At 46.4% G+C, this 12,514-nt stretch overlaps 1 protein-coding gene across 4 annotated transcripts in view; it reads right to left on the bottom strand.

The window, feature by feature from the left end:
- pde4dip (phosphodiesterase 4D interacting protein) overlaps positions 1 to 12,514 on the bottom strand; it is a 330,703-nt gene that overhangs the window by 235,880 nt on the left and 82,309 nt on the right. For 3 of the 4 annotated variants that reach the window (XM_085982652.1, XM_085982653.1, XM_085982656.1), the window contains one exon: positions 3,626 to 3,679. The exons of the other annotated variant lie outside the window; for it this stretch is intronic. In XM_085982652.1, coding sequence (XP_085838778.1) covers positions 3,626 to 3,679 — 54 coding nt within the window. The remainder of the gene's footprint in view (positions 1 to 3,625; positions 3,680 to 12,514) is intronic. 4 annotated transcript variants of the gene reach the window in all.

The following is a 12,514-nucleotide window of genomic DNA, read 5'->3' as shown; positions in this document are numbered from 1 at the left end:
TCATTGGGAACATCCTCACCGCATCCACCCGATCAAGCCCCTTCACAATCTTATATGTTTCAATAAGATCGCCTCTCATTCTTCTGAACTCCAATGAGTAGAGTCCCAATCTACTCAACCTCTCCTCATATGACCACCCCCTCATCCCCGGGATTAACCGAGTGAACCTTCTTTGTACTGACTCGAGAGCAAGTATGTCTTTTCTTAAGTATGGACACCAAAACTGTATGCAGTATTCCAGGTGCGGTCTCACCAATACCTTGTAAGTGAACTTGACATCATTTGGCCTTCCAGTTTTTATTAATTGGTCAGGTAACATTCTCAACTTAATTTATTTTAATGACTCACATAAACACAGCTATGTTTCCTCATAACTGAATTCCATAATGGAAATTGCTGGCAACAGAAATTGTTGAAATTAGATCTAGTGGGAAAGCAAGCAGTTTCCTCATAGATCTGCCTTTATATTCTTGGAAAATATTACTTCTTCAGCTACGGCCTCAATTTAGTTTGCACATCAATCAATTTAGCTAGTTAATTTTGCAGAGTAATGTAAATCACAAATTGAACATCACTTTGAAAAAAAGGGAAGTCTTGAATTGATATAGTGACTTATCATGCCTCAAAAATGTTCCAAAGTGCTACACATCGAATGACCTAGAGTGCGCAATAACTGTTATTATGTGTAGAAATGCAGCAGTCATTTTGCACGGAGCAAGGTCTCACAAAGAGCAATGAGGTAAATGGCATGGCAAGCTCCTGGTAGGATGCCTGCTGTCAAGAGGGACCAGTGCGAACAGAAAATCAGCGGTACCGCAGCAGGAACCCGCTGAGTCAGGAGAGCTGGCAAAGAACCTTAAAAAGGCAGAAGTGACCTAAGATCAGAGTGCATCTCCCACTGAAGGCCTCAGCTAAGCCTTCAGCGGGTAAGCATTGAGGGCCAGACTAGAAGGTAATAAGGCAGCTATGTCATACTAAAAGAGGGAGATTTGGAAATGAGATTTCAGGCCGTGTATTTTAGCACTTAATTTTGATAAGGGACCCAATATCTGTCAGAAGTTTTTTTGAAGTGTAGAATTGAAAGATGAGATGCATTGTTAGATGAGACATTAAACCAAGGATCCATCTATCTTGGTCAAGGCACAGGGAGAACATCCTGCTCTTCTTCAAATAGTGCCATGGGATTTTTTACATCCACCTGAACTACTGGAACAGACAGACAGGACTTTGGTTTAATGTCTCCTTCAATCTACACTTTAAAAAACTTCTTTCCACTATTGGGTCCCTTATTTGAAATTTAGTACTAAAATACAGTCTGAAATCTCATTTCCAAAGTGCCCTCTATTTGTATGAGGTAGTGACCATCTTACCTTCTAATCTAGCCCTCAGCAGTTACCCACTGAAGGCCGTGGACTTAGCTGAGGCCTTCAGTGGGAGCTACACTCTGATCTTCAGGGCTCCTTTAAGGTCCCTCTCCAGCTCTTCTGGCACTTGTGGTATCCCTGCTGCAGTACGGCCAATATTCTGCTCACTCTGGTGGGTCCCTCTTGGCAGCAGGCATCGAACCAGGAGCTCGCCATGCATTTCTGATGAGTCCCAACACAGGGAAATGGGTCTGGGTTGGTGTGGATTTGGAGAGAAAATTCCTGCCAATGTTTGGAGTAGCAGACTGTGACACAGGGGGATATACGGTCAAACTAGCAATGCAATTGAAGACATATCTTTAAGTTTTTAAACATTAGAATTTTAAGGCAGACCAAAAAGGCTCTAGGTTCAATTCTCCTTTCTCAGCTGAGTTTGCTGATCCCAACCATAGGAACAGTGGAAGGGCCAGGTGGGGGTTGCAATGGCTGCCTCAGGACTCCTCACTTAGTGTGTTGGAGCACTATAGTGAGAGAAAACCTGTCTATATTTAAATTCCTAATGCCTTGCAGGGAATCATTTTGTTTGATTAGTACAATGCTGGCAGTCTCTTGGGCAGTGTAGCGTTGTCCTCTCATGCAATTGTTTTTGACATTGATGAGCAGCACATGATCAAATTCCACACTGGAGCAACTATTCTCCCCTACAGAGCAACACAACCATTGGAAGTTTCCAACATAACCATCCCATAACTCGGTATACACTGACATGTACCTTCATCACACATTTGCTTCATACACTCTTTTTGTTTATGGATCCAGTAAGTTGTTTTGCAAGAAGCGATAGACCCCCTTTTTAAAACCTTTAATCAGTAAACCGTCGTCTCAAGTAAAGCACAAAGTCCCAATATGATACATTACTCATATAACTTGTGGAAGCAGACAGACACCACGTGCGCACAATTTCATCACGTATGTGTTGTGTTAGCTTGGCCTAATGGTGCACTCTTACCTCACATGCAATTTAGACCTATACTTCAGCGCAGTGCCACATTGTCAAAGCTGCCTGTTTTCAGGTGAGATATTAAACCAAGGAAGAATAGGATGTTCTCCTGGTGTCCTGGCCAACATTGATCCCACAACCAATACCACCAAACATTATCTGGCCATTTATTCATTTGCTGATTGTCTAAAGGCATTTAAGTAGTAGCTTGTTCAAATGAATATTCTAACAGTTCTCACACATACTCAGGTCATTGAGGAGTGAATAAAATACATTTAACACCACATTCATTATTTTTACGGTGTTTCTATGCAGAAAATCTATATGAATAAACTTGCATGCTCAGGGTGTCCCAAATCATGAATTAATTATTCTGAAGTTTATTCACTATTGTTATACAGGCAAATGTGGTGGCACTTATGCATGAGACAAGTAACTGGTTAATATGTTTTGGTGGTGTTGGTTGAGGAATAAATGTTGGTCAGAACACTGGGAGAACTCCCAACTCTTCGTCAAAATGGTGCCACAGGATCTTTTACATCCACCTCAGCAAGCAGACAGATCCATGGTTTAAGATCTCATCTGAAATGCAGCATCCATTAGCAATGCAACATTCCCATTATACTCCCCTGAAGTATCAGTCTAGATTATGTGCTCAGTCCCTGAAATAGGACTTGAACCCACACTTTCTAAAGGAGAGGTGAAAGAACTACCCCGAGCCAAGTTTGCATTTTATTTTATTCATGAATAAAGTGAATCCCTTGCTTAGTGTTTCGTTCTCCACTCTTGACAATTTGATTAAAAAATAAACAATATTTTCTGCTTAGAGATACAGTAAAATTAAACAAAGTGTAATATTCATGTGAGGATTGTTTTGATGAAATGACAGTGACTCAGATTCAACTGGTCTCAAATGCTTTTCCTATCCAATGCAAACAAAGCTGTTTTGCTGCATTCAGAATAGCACACCAGACCCAGTCTGTGTTGTAAATTATGTCAGAATCAGCTTACACACACTTCCAGGAGACACCTGGGTGAACTCAGTAGTTAAGAAGAAAAGTAGGATCAAATAACTGTTAGTGTTACAAAGCTCAACAGACAATGCATCTCATGATATTAAATCTGGCACCACCAGTGCAAGTGAACACAATCAGCTCTAGTGGCGGTGTGAATACAGTGAAGCTGGTGCCAAAGTGGAACAAGCACAAGGCACACAGTCTCACTGACATGGAGTACTTGATATAAAGGAACTCACTCCTACCTGCATTTCTTGTTGGGTCCGCGACTTCTCTCTGCCCAGTTCATCTTGCAAATCCTGACAACACACACAGAACGGACTGTTTACTGTGGGACGGGACATGCCAGACGTTCAGCAACTCAGCATGATTCACCAGAAAGTCTTCATTTTGCACCTGGCCCAGTAGATAGAATCTCAGCCTCGAACTCATACACCATTTAACTTTGCAGTGGACTACCTCATATTTAGTTCTCCATCGGTCAGTGACATTCTCAAATGAAAACGGCACATCCATTTGCATGTCCATTAGCATCAATGGCATCAGAGACCTCTTTGTATTGGTCTTGTGAGTTTCTGTTGGATTAACTGGCCTCTTGTGCTGTGCTGTTAAATATACAGAGCCAATTCCATGCATCTATGCACATTGAAAACTCCACTGTGAGTTTTTTGCATTGACCTCCAACAAGCTTATTTGAGGCAAATAATAAAAATAAATCAGGGTGAGCAGCAATGTTCCCTCTAATTTTTATTTTAGGTGCGCAGTCCCTTAAACTGGCTGCATGGCCTATTCAAATTTTCGTGCATTCTTCAATGTAAAAGCTGGTGAGCGGCACCTCCAGATGTGCAGCCGCGCAGCTTAACGGGGACATTGGGGAGCAGCCTGGAGGTTGTTATGGTGTCAATCTCCAGGCTGGAAATCATTAGGAAGAAATGGTATCAGACTGCAGCAGGTGTGTGAGTTTGATCAGTTACTACATGGAACACCAAACTTTCTTTTAATTCAGTCATGGGATGTGGGTGTCGCTGGCAAGGCCCCAGCTGCTGTGGTAGAATTTGAACTCATGTCTCCGGATCATTAGGGCAGGCCTCTGGATTACTAGTCCAGTAACATAACCACTATGCTACCGTACCCACATCAAAAATGTTCGTAACATGGCCGCACCCAATGTCATGCCCTTTTCAGCAAGGAACTAGCAAAGTAATGGAAAACAAAGCAAAACTAAAGGATAAGACATAACAAAAGATGTCCTGCACATTTTTCTGATGATTACAAGGAAATGTAATGCAGTTACTACAACAAAGGCTCCGGGTAACATGATGTTACATCACTATTATCAACTGACACTGCCTGTCACACGTTTAAGGAGGGCTTTATTGAACAATATGTTGCAGATTTGGTGACATAAAAATTATTCTGGAATAAATATTATGATCTAGTGCTTCCATCACAGAGCTCTGCATAACAGGAATACATACCGAGAACTGAAGCTTGGAGATCAGCATGTCCTATTCGTGAAAGTGAGTGGGGTAGTTTTTGACTTTGCGCAATAGTGTCTTCAATGGTAATAAAAATTGGGAAAGATATAAAAGCGGCTGCTGACTTGCTATCACCCATTTTACACTATCGCACAAGGTCAAAATCTACCTAAGTGTATCGGTACCAAGCTGATGCAGGCCCTGGACCCAGTGGTGAATTAGACACGCAGATTAGATCTTAAAACAAGTGATGTTCATTCAGCCATTTGGTGTCTTTACTTGCAGCGGTGAACAAGACAGTGATGGGTATTACTTTCCCCGTTTACCTCTTAACTCTCTCAGTTCCTTCCTCTCCAAACTGAACCATTTCCTAGCCTTTTATTGTTACAAGCTGGGAATCATTTACAATTAAACACAATTACGATCAACAAACTCCAAAAGCTATACTGCCTTTAATATTACTTCTTAAAGTAGTATCCCTACCTTGGATACAGAGCTCTCAACATTCTGTGGCTTACAGATCATCCCTCTCTCAAATGTCACCACCCCCCCCCCCCCCCCCGCCGCACCTCCTACCAACAAAGAGCCAGTGGCTTAAGTGATTTCTGTCATAAAGGAAAGGACATCCATATTCCGATGTGCCGACCTGGCTCGTCCACCCTAGGCATAGAGTAAGCATCAAACTTGGATGCATCATTTAACTTTCCAAAATCATTACAGAATCTCCACGACCCATCTGGTTTTGGTACCATAACTATAGGGTTTGACCATTCACTGTCAGACTCTACTAATACCCCTAGCTCTAGCATTGTCCTGACCTATTGGAAGACCTCCTGTCTCTTGGTCTCGGGGATCTGATATGGTTTCACCGAGACCGTTATCCCCAGAGGTGTTACGATATATCACTGAGCCTCTCTGCATCTCCCTCCAGAATGTCCGTTCACTTGCGAACAAGGCCCTTGCCATCCATGAGCTTATCGTGGATGACTGCATCGATATCATGGCCCTGACAGAAACTTGGTTGCGGGGTGATGACACCTTACCCTTAACTGAAGCCTACCCACCTGGCTCTACCTTTCACCACTTGCCCCGCTCAGACCGCCGTGGTGGTGGTGTGGCTCTCATCACCAAATCACACCTTGGTCTGTCCCCCTATTCCTCCAGCAGTTTCTCCTCCTTTGAACATCTCACCTTATTCCACCCCTCATTTAAAATTCTTGGGGGGAAAAATTCGGTTGATATGCGCCTCCCGTTAGCACCCTTAAAGGGCGCAAAGCAACTAGCGCCTGGGCGTGGTGCTGCCAACACCTCCCGCGAAATTCAGCGGGAGGTTAGCAGCGGCGGTAACCATTAGCGCCCCGCCACGCTGCACCTCCGGTGATGACGTCGTCGCCGTGTGCCGCGCCCCAGCTGTAATCTTCGGTAGTGCCCCGACTTACTGCTGGACGCTATGTCTGACAGGGTCAGTGGGGCCTACCTGTGGCCGAGGTGGCGCAAATTAAAGGGGAGGTGCTGGGCGGCCATTGTTGTTGCTGGCCACCTGCCAGCACCTGCCCCCGTTGCTGTCCCCGGCCTCCTCTGCAGCCCCCCCACAGGGTGCCGACTACGCTCTGTGAGCCCGGCACTTCTCTTGAGTACCAGGCTTTTTTACCGGCACTCAGGTCCCTGGTGACCCAGCTGGGCCCCGGGTCATGCTGCGCTAGGCCCCTCCCCTTTAATAAGGGGAGGAAGGCCTGCAGTACCGTGTCGCTGCGGCACGTAGCGCCATGATATTCACTCGCATCACCCCAAGAGGGAGGCGGGGTGCTTCCAGTAGCGCCCCGCCTCTCTCTTGGGGCACTACCAGTGAATTTCTGGCGCGGGGGTGCTAATTTTTTTGGGGCACCAAAAGTAGCGCCTCGGCGAAGTTAGCACCCCAAAGGGGGTGCGACCCAATTTTTCCCCCTTGTTTTCTATCGCCCACCCAAGTATTATAAAAATTTTATTACTGAGATATCTTCACTGTTCTCCTCCCTCAGCCTCTGCACCGAACGACTTCTCATCCTCGGTGATTTCAACCTCCATCTCAATTCATCATTCTCTCTCTCTTCTGAGTTCACTAGCCTCCTATCCTCCCTTAATCTCTCCCTCCATGTAAACTCCCCAACCCATATTCACGGCCACCCCCTCGACCTTGCCATCTCTAATGGTCTCGCTACTCCCATTGTGTCAATTGCAGATAAGGCCATCTCTGACCATTTCCTCATATCGCTCTCCACCCACATCCCCCTTCCACCTACCGCACCCCTCCAACCCCCGCAACCCTACTTCCTTCTGTGTCCGCCCCTGGAAAAAACTCTCTCCCAACTCTCTTACAACTGCACTTATGAAATCCAAACTGTCCAGCCATTGGCCCTCCATTCACCATGATATTTCTGCAGCTACCGATCTGTTCAACTACACCCTCGCCATCTTTGATGTCCTAGTCCCTACTAAAACAATTACCCTCTCTCACCCTGGCTATTCCTCCTGGTACAGCTCTCATCTTCGCTTCCTTAAGTCCAAGGGACGCAGACTTGAACGGATATGGCGGACAACTGGTTTAGCCATTCACCACCAGATCTGGCTGGACCACATAAAGCACTATCGGGCCCTGCTCTCCTCTGCCAAAATTGCTCATTATTCCAGAATCATTCTGGAATGCAAAGATAAACCCCGGCTCCTATTCTCTACTGCTAACCGTCTTCTCCACCCTCACCTCCGATAACAACTTCTTTGTCTCTGAGATTGAGACCATCCATTCAGCTGCCTCTCCCACTTCCCTGCCTTCCCCTAGGCCAAACTTCCACTAAGGTTCCCCCCTGCCCTAGCTCTGAACTCACATCTTTCTCCAGTTTCTCTCCGATCTCCGTGCCCATCTTTCCCGCAATTCCATGTTTGAATCCCTCCAATCAGATTTCTGCCCTTGCCACAGTACCGAAACGGCTCTCAAAGTCACAAATGACGTCCTTTGTGACTGACAAAGGTAAACTATCCCTCCTCGTCCTTTTTGACTTGTCTGCAGCCTTTGACACGGTTGGCTACTCCATCCTTCTCCAACGCCTCTCCACCGTCGTCCAGCTGGGTGGGACTGCACTCGCCTGGTTCCATTCTTGTCTACCTAATCGTAACCAGAGAATCACCTGCAACAGCTTCTCTTCCCACTCCCACATCGTTACCTCTGGTGTCCCCCAAGGATCTATCCTTGGCCCCCTCCTATTTCTTATCTACACGTTGCCCCTTGGCGGCATCATCCGAAAACACAGCGTCAGTTTCCACATGTACGCTGACGACACCCAGCTCTACTTCATTACCTCTTCTCTCGACCCCTCCATGATGTCTAAATTGTCCAACATACAGTTCTGGATGAGCCAAAAATTTCTCCAATTAAATATTGGGAAAACCGAAGCCATTGTTTTCGGTCCCCACCACAAACTCCGTTCCCTAGCCACTGACTCCATCCCTCTCCCTAACGTCTGTCTGTGGCTGAACCACACTGTTCGCAACCTTGGTGTCATAGTTGACCCTAAAACGGGCTTCCAACCACATGTCTGCAGCATAACAAAGACCGCCTACTTCCACCTCCATAACATTGCCCGTCTCCGCCCTTGCCTCAGCTCATCCGCTGCTGAAATCCTCATCTATGCCTTTGTTACCTCTAGACTTGACTATTCCAACGCACTCCTGGCTGGCCACCCACATTCCACCCTACATAAACTTGAGGTCATCCAAAGCTCGGCTGCCTGTGTCCTAACTCGCATCAAGTCCCTTTAACCCATCACCCTTGTGCTCACTGACCTACATTGGCTCCCGGTTAAGCAGCGCCTCGATTTCAAAATTCTCCTCCTTGTTTTCAAATCCCTCCATGGCCTCTCCCCTTCCTATCTCTGTAATCTCCTTCAGCCTACAATCCGCCCCCCCCCACCCAGAGATATCTGTGCTCCTCTAATTCTGCCCTCTTGAGCATCCCTGATTGTAATCGTTCAACATTTGGTGGCCGTGCCTTCTGTTGCCTAGGCCCTAAGCTCTGGAATTCCTTGCCTAAACCTCTCCGCCTCGCTACCACTCTTTCCTCCTTTAAGATGCGCCTTAAAACCTACCTCTTTCACCAAGCTTTTGGTCGCCTGCCCTAAATTATCCTTGTCGATCAGTATCAAATGTTTTGTCTTAAAATACTCCTCTGCAGCGCCTTGGGATGTTTTACTATGTTAAAGCTGGCATATAAATACAAGCGCTATATAAATGCATGCTAAAAAGCGGAAGCAGCATGCTATCGACAGGGCTAAGCGATCCCACAATCAATGGATCAGATCAAAACTCCGCTGTCCTGCCACATCTAGTCGTGAATGGTGGTGGACCATTAAACTACTAACAGGAGGAGGAGGCTCCATGAATATTCCCATCCTCAATGATGGTGGAGCCCAGCACGTGAGTGCAAAAGACAAGGCTTGTAACCATCTTCAGCCAGAAGTGCCGAGTGTTTGATCCATATCGGCCTCCTCCTGAGGTCCCCACCATCATAGAAGCCAGTCTTCAGCCAATTCGATTCACTCCACGTGATATCAAGAAACGGCTGAGTGCACTGGATACAGCAAAGGCTATGGGCCCCGACAACATCCCGGCTATCGTGCTGAAGACTTGTGCTCCAGAACTAGCTGCGCATCTAGCCAATCTGTTCCAGTACAGCTACAACACTGGCATCTATCCGACAATATGGAAAACTGCCCAGGTATGTCTTGTCCACAAAAAGCAGGACAAATCCAACGGCCAATTACCGCCCCATCAGTTTACTCTCAATCATCAGCAAAGTGATGGAAGGCATCATCGACAGTGCTATCAAGCGGCACTTACTCACCAATAACTTGCTCACTGATGTCCAGTTTGGGTTCCGCCAAGACCATTCAGCCCCCGACCTCATTACAGCCTTGGTCCAAACATGGACAAAGGAGCTGAATTCCAGAGGTGAGGTGAGAGTGACTGCCCTTGACATCAAGGCAGCATTTGACCGAGTGTGGCATCAAGGAGCCCTAGTAAAACTGAAGTCAAAGGAAGATGGTTGTGGTGGTTGAAGGTCAATCATCACAGCTCCAGGACATCGCAGCAGGAGTTCCTCAGGGCAGTGTCCTAGGCCCAACCATCTTCAGCTGCTTCATCAATGACCTTCCCTCCAACATAAGGTCAAAAATGGGGATGTTCGCTGATGACTGCACAGTGTTCAGCGGCATTCACAACTCCTCAGATAATGAAGCAGTCCATGCCCACATGCAACAAGACCTGAATGATGTTCAGGCTTGGGCTGATAAGTGGCAGGTAATATTCGCGTCACAGAAGTGCCAGGCAATGACTATCTCCAACAAGTGAGAGTCTAACCACCTCCCCTTGATATTCAACGGCATTATCATCGCCGAATCCCCCACCATCAACATCTTGGGGGTTACCATTGACCAGAAACCATAAATAATGTGGCAACAAGAGCAGGTCAGAGGCTAGGTATTCTGTGGTGAGTGTCTCACCTCCTGACTCCCCAAAGCCTTTCCACCATCTACAAGGCACAAGTAAGGAGTGTGATGGAATACTCTCCACTTGCCTGGATGAGTGCAGCTCCAACAACTCTCAAGAAGCTTGACACCATCCAGGACAAAGCAGCCCACTTGATTGGCACCCCATCTACCACCTTAAACAGTCACTCCCTCCACCACTGGTGTACCGTGGCTGCAGTTTGTACCATCTACAAGATGCACTGCAGCAACTCGCCAAGGTTTCTTCAGCAGCACCTCCCAAACCCGCGACCTCTTCCACCTAGAAGGACAAGGGCAGCAGGTGCATGGGAACACCACCAGCTCCAAGTCACACACCATCCTGACTTAGATGTATATCACCGATCCTTCATTGTCGCTGGGTCAAAATCCTGGAACTCCCTACCTAATAGCACTGTCGGAGTACCTTCCCCACACGAACTGCAGCGGTTCAAGGCGGCGGCTCACCACCACCTTCTCAAGGGCAACTAGGGATGGGCAATAAATGCTGGTGTTGCTAGCGACGCCCACATCCCATAATCGAATTTTAAAAAAAAGTTGTTGTTGTTGAATAATATGAGTTTTCCAGGGCCGAGAGTTAAAAACATCTCCATTTGTTTTGATTAGTTTGAGTAGTTTTAGTCGCTGCTGCGCATTAGTTCTTCGGCCAGGTGAACTTCCCCGGTTTCTTGGGCTTTAGTTTCCAATAAGGCCCCGACTCGGACACAAGGGTCTCCTGAACTCTCCATGGTTTTAGCAGATTAATATGATAGATCTGCTGCTTCCGTCTTCTCCCAAGCGGATTAACTTTGTAGTTTATGGGCCCTACTTGTTCTACAATCTTGTATGGGCCCTGCCATTGAGCCAATAGTTTGCTCCCGGGTGTGGGAAGCAGAAGCAAAACTCAGTCGCCCTGACGAAACCGCCTCACCCTGGCCTGCTTATTGTAGTCAACCCGTGGCATTTCTTGGGCCTTTTCCAGGTGTACCCTTCCTATAAAAGAGTGACTGTCTTTACCCTCTCCCTCATTTTCAGGATGTGTTCCACCAGATTCTGTGAAGGGATATTCTGTTGCTCCCATTCCTCTCTAATAATATCTAGAAGCTCAAAGGGTGAAAACCCAATGGAGGCCTGGGGAACTTCTTGAATTGCAAACATCACATATGGTAACATGGCATCACAGTTCTTGCCATCCCTATCTACTACTTTCTTTAACATACTTTTCAAAGTTTTATTGAAACGCTCTACCAACCCATCGGTCTGGGGATGATATACCGAGGTTCGTGGAGCCTTAATCTTTAACAATGCACACAGGTCTCCCATTAGTTTGCGTATAAATGGAGTTCACTGATCTGTCAGAATCTCTTTTGGAATTTCAACCCTGGAAAAACCCATACCAATTCATTGGTAATGTTATTGGATGCCATGTTCTGTAATGGAGTAGCCTTTGGATACCTGGGCACATAATCGACTATTACTAGAATATACTGGTATCCCTTGGCAGACCTTTCCAAAGGCCCCAGCAGGTCCATAGCAATTCTGTCGAAGGGTACGGGGACTAATGGAGCACAGAGACGATGTTTAGGCCTGCCAATTGACATTCTGGACAGAAATTACAATACAATAGCACTTCTTTATCATTTCCTGGCCAAAAAAGTTGTCGTAAGATTTTCTCCTGGGTTTTTCTACCCCAAGATGTCCGCCCAACAAGAGTTATAGGCCAGGTCGAATACTAGTTGTCGAGAGGGTTTTGGAACCAATAGTTGTTCTGCCTCTACACCTGCTCACTGATCACCCTGTACAACAAATCATTCTCAATTATCGAGCAAGATCCAGCCCGTTTTATTTTACCTTCTACCGGGTGTAGAAAAGCCAAGTCATCAGCCTGTTCCCGTTTAAAATCTGTCATACTCATGGGAAACTCCTCTAGGGAGTCTTCCCTTCTTTCAAGAGGTGTTTTCGGGAACCTTCTCCCTCTGTGTCTGACAGAGCTCCTCCACTAGTGGAAGGGGTCTCGAGTTGATCTACTAAAATAGTAGGGACTCGTTCTCTAGCTGCTCAAGGCTTATCCCACCTCCGCTCACTTAGATTTTCATTTCTTCCCAGACCCCAGAAAAAGGTC

The sequence above is a fragment of the Somniosus microcephalus genome, chromosome 3 (genome assembly GCF_052327205.1).
Source record: "Somniosus microcephalus isolate GS21.2 chromosome 3, FLI_Smic_1.0, whole genome shotgun sequence".
Taxonomy (NCBI): domain Eukaryota; kingdom Metazoa; phylum Chordata; class Chondrichthyes; order Squaliformes; family Somniosidae; genus Somniosus; species Somniosus microcephalus.
Note: the sequence above shows the minus strand (reverse complement) of the source record. Positions and strands in the feature narration are given on the sequence as shown.